Source organism: Myotis yumanensis, unplaced genomic scaffold, assembly GCF_028538775.1.
Source record: "Myotis yumanensis isolate MYYU_CA2020_CCGP unplaced genomic scaffold, mMyoYum1.0.hap1 SCAF_8, whole genome shotgun sequence".
Taxonomy (NCBI): domain Eukaryota; kingdom Metazoa; phylum Chordata; class Mammalia; order Chiroptera; family Vespertilionidae; genus Myotis; species Myotis yumanensis.
In genome coordinates, this window is record NW_027223759.1 from 52,772,060 (window position 1) to 52,788,735 (window position 16,676).

Sequence of the window (16,676 nt, forward strand, 5' to 3'; positions counted from 1 at the left end):
GCGGAATCTGCAAGGAAGACGGAATCCCGCGGGGAGAGCATTGCCCGGCGCCCTTGCCTTGCCCCCCCGGGGAGTTCGCTTTCCTTTTCTACGCCCCACCGCGCCCGGGGCCAAAGCGCTGCCCTTGCCAGATCCGACCAAAGGGTGTCCCTCTCGACCGGCCGCCACTCCCCGCCCTGCGCCTGACGTTTGGAAACTGACGGACGGACGGGAGCGGAGAATCGAAACAGAAACCGCCTGGCAAACTGGGCTTAAAGCTCCCACCGGAATGCGCTGGGGAGCAGCCTGGTTTGGGCCGGCGAGCACTGCAGAGGCCAGGCGGCCGCTCCGTCTGTCTTTCCGTCCGCGGCCGCGTCCCGCCCACCTGCCCACCTGCCCACCTGCCCACCTGCTCACCTGCCAGGGGCGACCTCCCGGCGGGACCATCGGGGGCTCTGCGGGCAGCCCCGTCGCTGCCAGGGACCTTGCTGCACGGAGCTGACAGCACCTGTTGAGCGGAGAACAGCAACCTGTCCGTCTAGGTGGGGGGACCTCTCCCTTCTCTGAGAAGGAACGATGACGAATGGGCATTCCGCGGACAAGAATTTCCATTATCTCCTCTCCTGCTTCCGGGCCAGAGTGAGAAGGTACATCGAGGTGGAGCCCGTGCTGGACTACCTGACCTTCCTGCCTGCGGAGGCGAAGGAGCAGATCCAGACGAGGGTCGCCACCCACGGGAACATCGGCGCCGCGGAGCTGCTCCTGAGCACCTTGGCGAAGGGGGTCTGGCCCCCGGGCTGGACCCGCGTATTCGTGGAGGCCCTCCGGCGAGCAGGCAACCCCCTCGCCGCCCGCTACATGGACCCTGAGCTCAGGGACCTGCCCTCTCCCTCCAGCGAGAACGCGAACGACGAGTGTTTCCAACTGCTGACCCTCCTGCAGCCCACCCTGGTGGAGAGGCTGCTGGTCAGAGATGTCCTGGATAGATGTGTGGCCGTGGAGCTGTTGACCGTTGAAGACAGAAGTCGGGTAGGTGTCCGCTCAGATGGAGCTGGCCTTTTAGGCAGGTTTTGCCACTTGTGGCTGGCCCATGGATTGGCCCCGTTCCAAATGTTCTTTGACATCTTTGGGTAAATCTGGATCCCTCCTTGCTCTGGAAGAGAATATCTAGTCACATAAAACATAATTTTTAACACTTAAACACAAAAAGGCTTTTTTTTTTTCTAATTCTTGCATTGAAATTAGCTAAAGAGTTACTTCTAGAATAACATTGTGTGCCAATAGAGACTATGTAATGAACACTTACTATGTGCAGTTAGTATATTTTTCAAAATGTATTATCAGAATTCATGCTCAGAGTAATCCATTGAGGTGTATAATGTTATGAGGTCTGTTTTACAGATGAGAAAACTGAGGCAGGTTAAATAACTTGCCCAAGGTTTCTTAGGAAGATAGTGGCAGAGGTAGTGATTTAGGGCCTTATGGTGTGGAATTTTATGTCTTATTTAGTATACTTCCATATAACAGGGATCAGAACATATGACCCATGGGCTAAGTCCAGACTGCTACTGGTTTTTGCAAGGCCCCAAACCTAAGAATGGTTTTTGGATTTATAAATGTTCAGTGTGTATAAAGCTTTATTAGAACACAGTCATGCTCATTCATTTATATATTATGACTGCTTTTGCAGTTCAAGAGCATTTGGACAGAAACTACATAGCCCACATAGCCTAAATATTATCTGGTCTTTAGAGAAAATATTTGCCAATTTCTGGCTAATATTATACATTATACCATTTAGTCTTGTTCCAAATAGGGAAATTACAAATAATACACATGCTTTTTTTCCTCTAAAGTTTCAACATTCTTTGAGAATCATAATTGGAGATAATTTATTGAAAAAATATGTCTCTAGTTGTAATTTTTCATATTACTGAAGGAGTAGTGGGTTTTCTAGGTGTTTTGATAGGGTGAATTTCACAAGTGACTTTACACTTAATGTAATGTTTTATTGTTCATTATTTTTCAATGAGTAAGAATGTACTACCGAAAGTGTAGAAATGATGACCCATTTAAATCAGACATATTCAGGGCGGGTCATAGGTCAAAAGTCTTATTTTGAAAGGCAAGCAGGGAAATAAACCCATGACTAAAAATCAAAGGCTCTGTCTACCATGCTATGAATTTGACATTTTCTTCTTTCATTCGCTCTTTTTTATTTATTTATTTATTGTTTCTATCCTCATTACAAGGTTTTGGGCTTTGGACTCATATCAGCCTATGATGTGACTTAGTCTTTAGTGACTAAAGTTAATGCTCCTTTACAGATTTGACAGCCATGCGGCCCGTCCAAAGACCTAAGCCTGCATCTCATTTTGATGGCTGGTTTTCCCAACAAGCAAATTACTTTACACTGTTGTCTGTAACGTTTATGTAGTGTTGTGTATTGAGAACCAGCTAGAACGCATTATAGTAGTCCAGCTGGATATGACAAATGTGTACATCACTGTGGCAGAATCTTAATTTGGAAGACAGTATGCAGCCTTCAAGCCAGCTGGAGATGGAAGATGGCATTTCCAGCCACAGTAGCTGTTAGGAAGTCCAGAAGCAACAGAGTCCAGTAACACCACAAAGCTGTTTATGTTTGGTGGGGATGGTGTCCCGATTGCCAGTGAAACAGCACTTCTCCTTATTTACTCTAAATACGTCTGCCTATCAGCATCACTTTTGTCTTGCCTGGATTGAATTTCCTCCAGCTAAATTCTATCCAAGTTCTTGATTCTGGCAAGCTTGGAGGCAGCTAGCAGTAATGCAAGGGAGTTGACACAAAGAAGATATAGAGTAAAAGGACATTTGTGTACTGATAACAGTTAAGGCCAAAGCAATCCAAACTCTTCCCCTAGGTTCATATTTCAAAGGAGGCCCTGAAAGACAGAGGGGCTATGCATTCGAGGCTCTCTAGGGAGGAATAGTGTCTCTGTGAGATTCTGGAATGTTTTTTGTAAACATAATTTCAATTGTATCATCAGAATAAAAAATAAGCTATGGTGGATGATGGGAAGGGCATTCTAGGTTTAGAAGAAGCTATTGGTACCGAGGTCATTGATGAATGCTTATCTTAAACGGCAAAGTGCAATGAGAAAAGCATGGGAATTTGGAATGGAAAAACCTGGGCTTAATATCTTTGTTTCTTACCATATGTATTAATTTGGACCAACTTTTTAAGTTCCCTGATCCTAAAATTACCCATGAGAATTAATATAATAACTAGAGGTCCGTTGCATGAAATTTGTGCACAGGGGTGGTGTGTGTATCCCTCAGCCCAGCCTGCACCCTCCAATCTGGGACCCCTCAAGGGATGTCCCCTGTCTGTTTAGGCCCGGTGGGATTGGGCCTAAACGGGCAGTCGGAGATCCCTCTCATAATCCAGGACAGCTGCCTCCCAGCCGCTCACCTGCCCCTAACCGCTTCTGCCTGCCAGCCTGATCACCCCCTAACCACTCTCCTGCCAGCCTGATCAACTCCTAACTGCTCCCCTGCTGGCCCTATTGCTCCCAACTTCCCTCCCCTGCAGGCCTGGTCCCCCCAACTTCTCTTCCTTGCAGGCCTGGTCCCCCTTAACTGCCCTCCCCTGCTGTCCATCTTGTGTCCACATGGGGGCGGCCATCTTGTGTGTTGGAGTGATGTTCAATTTGCATATCACCTCTTTATTATATAGGATAATCTCTCCTCTCAGAATATTAGTGAACACAAAATCATGTTTATGAAAAAGCTGTTTAAATAGTAAAAAGCTATTTTACTATGATGATGATGATGACTTTTTTTTTTATCATTCATTTGGTTATATTTCCTTGTGAATTTAGAGAAATTAGAGAATTTAGGTAAATCTCCCATGTTGAAATTGAGATCTGCTTCTTAAAGTCCCTGGATTAAACTGTGATTTGAAGAAGAAACTATAACTTTGATCTTTAAGCTCCCAGAACCTAGCCAAGATGAGGTATAGGGTTGGTACTTAATAATAGTGATTGGTTAATATTTAAGTGATTGATCAATTTATTTTCAAAGAGTTGTCTGGAATAAGAGATACAAACATATGATATGATGAATCATATCAGCCATTGGGGAATAGATGGATGATAAACATAAGAATTCAAAATTTGATTTCTGAACAACATAAAGTAGTATTCAACTAAGTAGTTAGAACTTCTAAAAAATCATATTTTCTTTTATTTCTTTTCCTGTTTTCCAGTAAACATATTTTACTTGGTCTTTTAGTTTACCTCTTTTGAGCTGTTCAGACTGATATTAAGACATTATGGAAATGTTTATGGGACCCCTTCTTTTCCAGAGTTCATTGCTGTCTAAGTCAGTGAATGGGCCAAAATGTCCAATTAGCATCCTAAAACAGAAGCATATTAGTACAAGGGTACTCCCTACAGTTAGCTATCATCCATATATATAAGAGCCAAGCGACCGGAACGACTGGAACAACCGGTGGCTATGGTGCACACTGTGGCCGGCCAACCGGCCCGATTGGGAGCAGGGCCAGCCAGCCAACCTCCCAATTGACCAGATCACGGCGGGCTGGCTGGACCCCACCATGCATGAATTAGTGCACCGGGCCTCTAGTTCTATTATAATGATCCATAAAGTGACTCTTGTACTTATTGCTTAGTCACCAATATTCACAACAGTATCTAGTAAAAGCTAGACATTCTTTCACTATTTGTTGGAAGAATAAACACTGATCAACACTGCAACATAAGCTCCATAAAAACACAGACCTTTGTTAGTCTCTAATCTTTTCCCTATCATGGCACCTTTGTGCCAGTCTGTAAATTTAAACCAAATCGATGAATAAGTAAATCAGTTATGTAAGTTTGTTTGGGTAGTCACTCTACACAAAGTTAAACCTAGGACCATTTTCAGGAGCTGTGATATATGGGTAGGAGGGACTAGTGTATGGAGATTGGAATCCTGTTGCAGCTTCAAAGCTAAATATTTTCCTCCCAAGAATTTCAGCAATCATCTGTTGGAATCTAATATCTTTACTGGGTTTTAGGAGAACAGATTAAGTTTTAAAAAAATGGGTGGTTGCTTCAACGGGTATTGATTTTTTTCTAGCACCCAAAAGGGGGATATTCCTTAAAAACTCACAGTCTTTTTTTAAAAATATATATATTTTATTAATTTTTTTACAGAGAGGAAGGGAGAGGGATAGAGAGTTAGAAACATCCATGAGAGAGAAACATCCATCAGCTGCCTCCTGCACACCTCCTACTGGGGATGTGCCCGCAACCAAGGTACATGTCCTTGACTGGAATCGAACCTGGGACTCTTCAGTCCACAGGCTGACGCTCTAGCCACTGAGCCAAACTGGTCAGGGCAAAAAAACAATAACAACTCAGGGTCTTGATGAAGCTGACAAAATTGCACAGGTATTATATGTAGCTCTACATTCAAATGATAAAAACACGTATAGGAAATAATGGCATAAGAATCCTTAAATGCCTAAACTCAGTAAGGGCAAAACAAGTTTGACAAATGTAATTTTACAGTAAAAATCAACTCATTAACAGTTAAAGAAAATTTAGTGGACATAAAATGCTTAGGTTTTTAATCAAAGTATTTATTACAGTGCCTGACTTGTTTTTAGAGTAATTCTTTGTGATTAAATTACTTAATAATAATAATGAGATTACAAACATCTTCGAAGACAAAGAATTTTTATTAGGAGATTAAAGAAGTTAGAGAAAAAGGTAAGAAATAAGCAATAATCTGCTTAGAAAATGCTGTGGGAGAGATGAACTGAAATCACCTACAATTTATGAAATTCAAGTAAGCATTTTAAACCTTCTTGCCAAAAAATGAACATAAAATTAGAGACAACTATTGCCTATAATTATAGTACAGGAAGCTAGCATTGAAGTCAATTGCTGGGATCCACTTCTACATCAGCCATTTACTTAGCTGTGTGTCCCTGGGGAGGTAACTGGACTTCTCTACACCTTGGATTTTTTTAATCTGTAAAATGGTCTATATTGTTACACTCTTTAGGGTTCCTGGGTTAATATATACAAAGCCTTTATAACAGCACTAGAGTGGTGTCCCTCAGCCTGGCTGGCTATCGGGGCATCTCGCCCAGTCCCGGGGCCGATGGGAACCAGCCAGCCGGGGAGGGATGGTGGGAGGGCTCCAGGGCATGTCACAACCCAAGCATGTGCCCTTGACCGGAATCGAACCTGGGACCCTTCAGTCCGCAGGACAATGCTCTATCCACTGAGCCAAACCAGCTTTTTAAACAATTTCCTAGCTTTAGCTGATTTGGCTTGGTGGATAGAGTGTTGGCCTGCGGACTGAAGGGTCCCGGGTTTGATTCCGGTCAAAGGCATGTACCTCAGTTGCAGGCTCCTCCTCAGCCCGGGCCCTGGTCGGGGCGCATGTAGGAGGCGAACAATCGAGTGTTTCTCTCACATTGATATTTCTCTCTGTCTTTCCCTCTCTCTTCCACTCTCTCTAAAAAGCAATGAAAAAAATATCCTCAGGTGAGGATTAAAAAAGAAATTTTGTTTTTCTAGTTTCCCAGAATAGACAAAAATAAATCAGAATGTTGGGGAGTAGATCCCAGACATCAGGTGATTCCAAGCTCCCCAGGTGATTCTAGTGCAACAAGGATGGAGAAGGCCTGATATTTCTTTTCAGCTGCTTCAGTTTACACATGCAGGAACTGAGGCCGGAGAGATGAATTAGCTTGCCTAAGGGCACAGCAAGCTGATGATGTCCTGTCTGATCGTTTTTCTGGTCTAAATGTGGCTTGTATTACTCTTTTCTCCAAATGTTTGGTGCTGTATTACGAACTGGGGAGATGCACTGTGATAATCATTTCATAAATGATCCACATTTAGAAAGATTGGCTTAGATTAATCTGAAAGGGAAATTTAATGAAAGCTAAGGTTTGTAACAAATAGATGTAGAAATAATTCTGCTCCCTATTTCAAAAAGGGGGGGGTATGGAAATAAAATGTTCTGATAATATGGAATAAATACCAATTTAAGAAAAATATTATGGTAATGATAAATATTGCAAATATTAAGTAGGCAAGAATGTGTGATGATAGTAAGGACTTCCTAAATGGTGATAGTCAAGAAACAGGAGTTGGGTAAGAAATGTTTTGTTTCCCATTTGCAGATTCTATGAGTTAAAAAGAAAAATCAGGTCCTAGAAATACAGACAGAAATTGATGCAAACAGTCATCAAATGGCTAGAGATTAAAGGCCCTTTCTTTTGCACCTCTTATTCAGAATAACTGAGGTAAAATATTTACTGCTACAAGTGGCCCTGCTGTTTTAGTGTTGGAAATAGGTCTTTATTTATACTTATGCTTAATTGCTCAATTTTTCTAAAGGTAGTTCCTTTTTAAATTCATTCAGAGGATGTTTGATCTTTTTTAATTCTGCTTTTCTCTTAAAACAGATTTCTGCTGCAGAAAAAAATGGGAACGAGGCAGGTGTGAGAGAGCTACTGAGAAGGATTGTGCAGAAAGAAAACTGGTTTTCTGCGTTTGTGACTGTTCTGAGGCAAACGGAGAACGAAGCACTTGCCCAGGAGTTAACAGGCACCGACAGCAATGCAGGTACATCTCGTTCTACGGGGGAAGAGTTTGCACATTTTGCCTGGTGATTGAGAGTTTAATGAAGCTCGTAGACAAAAGGCCAAACACTAAGATACTTAGAATCGAAATTTCAAAACTGAAAAGGATTTGAGAGATCATCTCTTTTATCCTCTTTATGAATGAGGAAACTGCTCTCTAGGAAAAGATTAATTTACAAAATCAGCAAAATGGTTGAGAATATTGGCAGCTGACTCCCCCCAGTCCAATACTCTTTCCACTAGCCATCTTATTTGAGAAATGAGGCAATTGCCTGAAATTTTATTGAGACATTTTTAACATTGAACAGACACACATAAATGGGAAGAAAATGTTTTAATGGTATTACAATTCTGCCGCACAGTCTCCTGGATATTTATATACATTTTAAAGGAATTTAATAAATATTTGATAAAAGGTCTGTCATAACAACATATTTCAATATCACTTCATGTGAGTTTTTAAAATTATTCAATTATAATAACAAAAGTTAACATTATATAGCATTTCATATGTATCATTTGTAAAACTGAAACTGCCATATATTTTTCAGAGTACATATCCTGTTTTCGAAAAATATATCTAAGGCAAATTGAAAGTTAATTGGTAGTAACTGATATAAATGACTTAGAACCACTTCAAGCTCATGTCAACTCATTCAGTCATTCAGTCAGCCATTCAACTAACACTTCATGAGTGCCAAGGATGAGCCAGACACTGTTGTAGGGGCTAGGACATGACTTCAAAGAGACATACAAATTCCCTACCCCCATATACCACACTTTCTAATGGAATAAGATACCCAGTAAACTATTTTCTAAGTTATCTATGCAAAATAAAAATATAGTTACTAAATTATTAACAGTATGTTATATGTTTATATTATATTAAGTAAATAGCTTAGTACTTCCCAGTGGTTTGAAATACACACACACAGATATACATATACATAAAGATGTACCTGGTATATATATCTATATCTATCTATCTGCATATATAACGAGAGACAAAGAAGGAGAAAATAACAATATTTTTACTATGAGGTATTAAAAAGCTCTAAATATTTGGGGGTAAGTTCTTTTATCTTCACCCCAATGCTTTCCAGTGTCATATGTTCAAGACCGCCACAAAATGCAAATCTCAAGAGGCCTTGCAGCTTTCCCTTCTATCTTGAACTATTGAAGGAATAAGTGGTGGGGAGGGTGCTGGCTCAGTCAAACTTAGTCAATCCAGCTTTCAAAATCCAGGCAGTAACTCCATGATCTGTCCCCAAGCAGGATCCGGGGTTTCTACTGTCATTGCCTCTGTTTCCACAGCAAAGCTTAACTGTATAAAAAGTTCTCCTCAGCCCTGGATGGTGTGCTCGGTTGGTTGAACGGTCTCCTGTGCACCAAAGGGTTGCTGGTTTGATTCTGGGTTGGGGCACATGCCCAGGTTTCAGGCTTGATCCCTAGTAGGCAGTATGCAGGAGGCAGCCCATGAATGTTTCTCTCTCATATCAGTGTTTCTTTCTCTCTCTGCCTCTCCCTTATTCTCTCTCTAGAATCAATGGAAGCATATTTGAAAAAAGAAAAGAGCCTAGAAGTGGGATCACTGGGTCAAATGGCAGTTCCATTTTTAATTTTTTGAGGAAACGCCATACTGTTTGCCACAGTGGCTACACCAGCCTGCATTCCCACCAGCAGTGCCCGAGGGTTCTTTTTTCTCTGCATCCTCTCCAGCTCTTGTTGTTTGTTAAGTTGTTGATAATAGCCATTCTGACAGGTGTGAGATGGGACCTCATTGTTGTTTTGATTTGCATTTCTCAGATGATTAGTGACTTTGAGTATGTTTTCATATGTCTCTGGGCCTTCTGTATGTCCTCTTTGGAAAAGTGTCTATTTAGGTCCTTTGACCATTTTCCTGATTGGATTGTTTATCTTCTTTTTGTTAAGTTGTATGAGTTCCCTATAAATTTTGCAGATTAAACCCTTATCAAAGATAACATTGGCAAATATGTTTTCCCACGCAGTGGGCTTTCTTGTTTTGTTGATGGTTTCCTTTGCTGTGCAGAAGCTTTTTATTTTGATGTAGTCCCATTTGTTTATTTTCTCCTTAGTTTCCATTGCTCTAGGAGCTGTATCAGTAAAGATATTGCCATGACAAATGTCTGCTATTTTGTTGCCTATGGCTTCTTCTAGGATTTTTGTGGTTTCCCGTCTTACGTTTAAGTCCTTTGTTTAGAAAACAGAAACATCAATCAGAAAGGATATATGCACCCCTATGGTCATAGCAGCACAATTTACAATAGCTAAGATTTGGAAACAGCCTAAGTGCCCATCAGCAGATGAGTAGATTAGAAAACTGTGGTACATCTACACAATGGAATACTACACTGCTGTAATAAAGAATGAATTCTTACCATTTGCAACAGCATGGATGGAACTGGAGAGCATTTTGCTAAGTGAAATAAGCCAGTCAGAGAAAGATAAATATCAAATGATCTCACTTATTTGTGGAATATAATGAATATCAGAAACTGATAAACAAAAATAGATGCAGAGACAAAGAAGCATTGAATAGACTGTCAAATTTCAGTGGGAAGGCAGGGAAGGGTTGGGGGGGGTGGGGGTAAGTGATCAACCGAAGGACTTGTATGCATGCATATAAGCATAACCAATGCACACAAACACTGGTGGGGGGGGGGAGTGAGGGCATGTGCGGGGGGGTTGGGGAGACCAGGGGGAGGTGAATGGGGGGAAAAGAAGACATATGTGCTACTATTTGTAATACTTTAAACAATAAAAAACAAAACAAACAATAAAATGCTCTTCAGTAGACAGTAAAAAAAAAAAAAAAAAAAAAAAAAAAAAAAAGAAAGAAAAAAGTCTATGATCTGGTGTAGTAAATTTGTCAGTGTTGGAAAACTATAACCTATGAGCCAAATCGAGACTGCCACCTGGTTTAAAAAAAAAATTCTTCTCAATCAGAAGCATCTTTACTTTGCTTCAGTTCTCTGGAGAGGCCTCAGTTGCAACATCAAGATTACGGTGTTTTGCACTTATATGTTACAGCCTAGCCATTGTTTCCATAGCATATCTCCAAGGCCAGTTTGCTAAATCTAGAGGTACTTCCAGCCAAAGCTACATACAATGATGGTGCCAAATTTTTCCTACACACCTCATGGATGAGCTGGACGCCAGGCCAGACCACCCATCTCATGATGAGTTTCCTTTTAAGACCCCATGCAAACACCTCCATTCAGGACAAACATTCTAGGAATTAAACTTCAAAAGGAAATGACTATAGTTTGGTTTTCACCCCCAGGGAAATTTTAGCTCAGTGTATCAAAGGGTATTAGAAAGGGCAACCTTTAAAATCACAAAAGGCCTTCTCATATACATCCCCCAAATTAGAGGGTACCTACCCATTTTGCAGTTGTGTTCAGTGACATAATTGTTTAGGAAAGGGTCTAAGATTTGCTACAAAGTGTTTTCTAGATTTCTCCGGACATGGACAGCATGTCTGGCAATATTTCTTGCTAAGATCTTTTTTTAAATTCTACTTTACAAAATGCCTTGTTAAAGTTTAACATAATTTTTCAAATTATAGTTCTTTGAACAATAACAGTCTATGGAGAGTATGTATAATAAATCTCACATAATGCCTGCGTTAAACACACCTCATCACTTCCACCTAATATTCACATACCTTCCTCGTTACTGTCCTCATTATATGCAATAACCTTGTCTTGATGCTTCTTTCAGAATGACTTGGGGACTAGTTTATCCAGATTCTCTCTGCTCATGTGTATATCCTGGTTGGCCAGGCCAAACATTTGATACAAGTGGAGAGTCCTGTGAAAAGAAAAACAGTGACACCAATTCACCCTTCTGTCCCTCCCTGGGCCCATGGCAGGGTCCTGGGATTTCTCTCTCTTTCAACCAAAGGGGATGATGATGGATGTTGACTCAGGTATGGGGGCTCTCATGAGGGCAGGGAGCAGAAGAGACATGGATCTCTAAGCTTCTTTTCGAAGGTCAAATGGCAAATGCTGATCTCTGTCTGGGGCTCAGCATTCTTCTACTCCCCTGCCAACTCATTCCAAACAAGTGGGACTGAATTTTTATTTCTTAAGGAAATCTAATCAGCAGACCAGGAATTTCAGTGTTGTTTGCTGAACAGTACATCTTATCATGGGAATCTAAGCATTTTCCTAATAGGTCTTATTGACCAGAAAGTTAGCTGTGATTATTCTTGTGGTAGGAGCGGCTATGGACTGGATTCATATGCTGAAGCCCTAACTCCCAATGAGACTGTATCAGGATATAGGGTTTTTAAGGAGATAATTAAAGTTAAATGAGGTAAAAATGGCAGGCCCTAATCCAATAAGACTGTGGCCTTATAAGAAGAAGAAAAGATATTTCCTCCTCCTCCTCCTTCTTCTTCTTCTTCTTCTTCTTCTTCTTCTTCTTCTTCTTCTTCTTCTTCTTCTTCTCCTCCTCCTCCTCCTCCTCCTCCTCCTCTTCCTCCTCCTCCTCCTCCTCCTCCTCTTCCTCCTCCTCCTCCTCCTCTTTCTCTGTCTTCTCTCTCTCTCTCTCTCTTTCTCTCTCTCTCTCTCTCTCTCTCTCTCCTCTCTTTCTCCACCCCCCCCCCCCAATGTGATGACATAGTAAGAAGGTGACCTTTTGCAACCTAAATAAAGAGCAAGAGCTCTCACCAGACACCAACTTTGCTAGCACATTGATCTTGGACTTCCAATCCACAGAACTGTGAGAAAATGAAATTCTGTTGCTCAAGACACTCAATCTATAACATTTTGTTATGATGGCCTAGGCTCTGAATCCTTATGCTTATTGAGTTCTTGTTCCTTTACGTCCCTGAATGTGTGACTTTGGCCAGGTACTTGCACTCTCCATGCCTCAGTTTACTTCTCTGTGAAATGGGGATAATAATGTTACTTATTTATTAGGGTTATTTTGAGAATTAAATTATTTAATCTATGCAAAGTGCTTATATAGTAAGCCCAAAACAATTGACTGTTATGATTATAAACTACCAACATAGTTAATATGTAGCTGCATACATTGTCAAGTTGTCTGGCCAAAGACACACCAGTTTTTCAGGAAATTCTTTATACACATGACTCATTTGCCCCTTATTTTGTAAGATGACCTAATCCAAAATGATACTTAAATTTTTTCTTTATGGGATCAGTCTTCTCTGACAGATTGCAGCTTCAGAAGGACAGAAAATCTTGTTTTTCTTTGTAAACAAGTAGTCCCTTAAGAAAATGCTGAATATATGTGGGTTGAAGGAAGCAAGGCCAGACTGGGGAAATAAAGGAAAGAAGAAAGAAAGGATGTAGAATATTTTATTGAATTTTTAAAAATCCCCAGAAATTCAGAATACATGCATTCAGGCTGACATTAAAGCATATGTACATCTCCCGTAAAACACACAGTGAGGGAACAAAATGGCAAGAGCACAAGCTAAAGAAAAACCACCACCCAATTTGCATTTCATTAATTCAGCCTTAAATGTGGCTTTGCATCCCTGAATACGTGGCTTACTTCCTAAAGGTGATGATCGGATAGGAAATTGTCACACACCTTTCCTGTGACTAGTATAATATCATGTCGTCTTTTTAGGCAAAATTTGATCATTGCAAAGAATTACTCATTATGCCCGTATTAATAATAAAAATACTGTGTCAGAACAAAAAACACATCCCAGGCCTTTCAAAATGTGAAGGTACTGAAGTACATTTGGGCAAATCTCTAAGAGAAACCCCAACTTGGTTTTCAGAGTAACAATAACAGGCATTTATAGTGTATAAAAGCTTACCATGGTAATACAATTTTTTAAAATATTTTTCTTTATTGATTAAGGTATTACATATGTGTCCTTATCCCCCCATTCCCCCCATCCCCCACTCATGCCCTCACTCCCTTGGTGTCTGTGTCCATTGGTTAGGCTTATATGCATGCATACAGTCCTTTGGTTGATCTCTCCCCCTTACCCCCACCCTCCCCTACCTTCCCTCTGAGGTTTGACGGTCTGATATATTCTGATTAGAATTTCAAGGTATTGAAGCATATTCAAGTAAATCTCTATTAGGAACCCCCATTTCATTTTCAAAATAACAGTAATGGTCTTTTGTACATGGCATGAAAACTTGCATTGTGCTATGTTTTACATTCTAATGCTTTTATTCATAGGAAGTGAGAATTCATCACAAGAAGACAGTCCTGAAGAAAAAGAGCCACTTCTTTTAGCCACAGATCAGTCAAGTCCAGAGAAAGATGCCTGGGACATTCAAAGCAATTCAGTGGAATCATCTTTTATGGATTCTTCTGTAGTCTCAGGTACTTGGAACACATACGTACTTTTTGTACACTAATTGCTACATCACAAAAAACCCATCGGGGCATTGATGACATCGGGGTCTGTTAGGCAGAGGGATAAAATCTGGGCTTTTGGGGTCTTGTAAACATTTTTATTAAAATAATATTTTTAGAAGAGTGTAAATTAGGATAATTCTTCTTGGTGGCTAAAAATGTTTTCAAAACTAATGCAATATTAATATGTTATGAATATGAACACATTTGGTTCTAATTTTACTTCATAAGACATCTGTGGGCCTTTTAATGTGATAAATATCATAAGCATGTCCCATATTTTCATGGTTTTCAATGTTCTTTCAAATACATTCTAGTCATGTGCCACATAAGGACGATTTGGTCAATGACAGACCGAACATAGGTCTGTGGTCTCACTATATCATAATGGAGCTGAAAAACACCTATTGCCTAGTGACGTCTTCGTCCTAGCTGTGTAAGGTGGTGGTGCAATGCGCTGCTCAGGTGCTTGTGATGATGCTCTTGGACACAAAAAGCTGCCAGTCATCTGAAGGTGTAACATACGCAATTACGTACAGTCCATAACACGTTAAAAAATGACTATGTGTCCTAGCTGGTTTGCCTCAGTGGATAGAGTGTTGGCCTATGGACTGAAGCATCCTGGGTTTGATTCCAGTCAAGGGCACATACCTGGTTGCAGGCTCGATCCCTGGCCCTGGTCTGGATGGTCCTGGTTGGGATGCGTGGGGGAGGCAACCGGTGGATGTGTCTCTCTCTCATATCTTCACATTGATGTTTCTCTCTCTCTACCTCTCCCCCTTCCTTCCACTCTCTCTAAAGCAGCGGTTCTCAACCTGTGGGTCTCCAACCTATGGGTCGCGACCCCTTTGGGGGTAGAACCACCCTTCCACAGGGGTCTCCTAAGACCATCGGAAAACATATATAATTACATATTGTTTTTGTGATTAATCACAATGCTTTATTTATGTTCAATTTGTAACAATGAAAATACATCCTGCATATCAGATATTTACATTACTACTCATAACAGTAGCAAAATTACAGTTATGAAGTAGCAATGAAAATAATTTTATGGTTGGGGGTCACCACAACATGAGGAACTGTATTAAAGGGTCGCGGCACTAGAAAGGTTGAGAGCCACTGCTTAAAGAATCAATGGGAAAAATATCCTTAGGTGAGGATAAAAACAAAACAAAACACGATTATGTTACTGTTTTACGTATTCACTGTCCTATACTTTTTATCATCATTTTAGAGTGTACTCTTTCTACTTGGGAATAAAACAGTTTGCTTTAAAACAGTATGCCACGTTATCCTGGCAGTAGCCTCAGACATCTCATTTTACTACATCTCTTGATTGCATCATTTCCCTTGTGCTTGATTTAATCTTCTGTTGTTTTGTACAATAACATGCTGTGAAGGCTTGTAGTCTGGTAGCAATAGACTACACCACACAGCCTAGGTGTGTAGTAGGCGATCCCACCCCGATTTGTGTAAGTGAACGCTGTGATGTTCGCACAAAAACAAAATCACCTAAAGCCATTTCTCAGAACATGTCCCATTTGTTGAGCAGCTTGTTTCATGCAAAGCTCTGATGATTAAGTAAGGCCATTACCTTTCCCCTACTTTACAGACCAGGAAGTCTCTGCGCGGTTCGGCTGGACTGTAGTGTAAAACCAAAGCTGTAGAAAGGAAGATGAACAGGTGCTAGACTGGTATTGGCTTGAATTGCAGTATCTAATTAGTGTGAGAACTGGTACCACCATATCCACCTTTGTATTTTTATTTATTTTGAGAGTATATTTATTAAAGCTGGGGACAGTGAAACAAGGAAGGGCTTAGGGTAGAAGTAGCAACAGGAGAGAGCCTAGCTCACGGAAAACTCAGAGAAAAGGAGGTCTTGGGGACAGGTTCAGGGGGTTAGTGAGGGATGAGCTGCCACTGCCCACTGCTCCCCTGATTGCAAGTCTCCTGGGTTTAAGAGAGAAAAGTAAAGATGCAGGCCTCTGAGGGAAGAAAGGCATGGGTATGCTCTCAGAGAGCATTCAAGTCCATCGTTTTTATGTGAAACAACCCTGGAAGGATCAAACCAATTTAATTTTGTTCCTCTCCCTAATCTTCTCATGATAGAATTCTTCTCTCCTCCCCTACCTCCTCAAAAGGGCCACGTTCTATTTTCTCAAGAAATACGTAAAGTCTGTGGTATGCTGATACATTTTTAACAAGTAGCTCTCTGGGGAAAAGAAAAAAAAGCCCTGATTGGTAGTGTATACCAATGTCCCTGGTGTAAATGCTCTCACTAAGGCTGATTTTAAGCCTCCATCATAATGTCACTGAGTACAAAGTTGGGGAGAGATGTGCAGCAGCATGCCATTAGGTAAGATTTCCACCATACAGATGCAATAGGCTTAGATCATACACTTGATCTTAGCCAAAAGGCCGAGAAGCGATTAGGCTTAGATAATACAGTAAGATGATCAGGAATGGTGGGTTTTAAGTATTTATTGCCTTTGTTTTAATGTAATTTATTTAATTGTAAGTTTATGTAATTTATTTTTTTAAAAGTGTTGTACTTAACAGCTGGCTCACAAAATTTCTCAAAATTTAACAATTGGCTATTGTGAGCTGGTATTAAGCTGACTCTAGCGTACCACTAGTAAAGTTTGCTATTTTTGACTCAGAAAAG

At 40.7% G+C, this 16,676-nt stretch overlaps 1 protein-coding gene across 2 annotated transcripts in view; it reads left to right on the forward strand.

The window, feature by feature from the left end:
• The first annotated feature begins 213 nt into the window (after positions 1 to 213).
• Positions 214 to 16,676, forward strand: part of IFIH1 (interferon induced with helicase C domain 1) — a 57,418-nt gene continuing 40,955 nt past the window's right edge. Inside the window, exons 1-3 of one of the 2 annotated variants that reach the window (XM_070422861.1) lie at positions 214 to 1,008; positions 7,454 to 7,613; positions 13,829 to 13,975. In XM_070422861.1, the coding sequence (XP_070278962.1) occupies positions 556 to 1,008; positions 7,454 to 7,613; positions 13,829 to 13,975 (760 nt within the window). In that variant the 5' untranslated portion in view covers positions 214 to 555. The remainder of the gene's footprint in view (positions 1,009 to 7,453; positions 7,614 to 13,828; positions 13,976 to 16,676) is intronic. The other variant, XM_070422860.1, reaches the window with a different exon arrangement.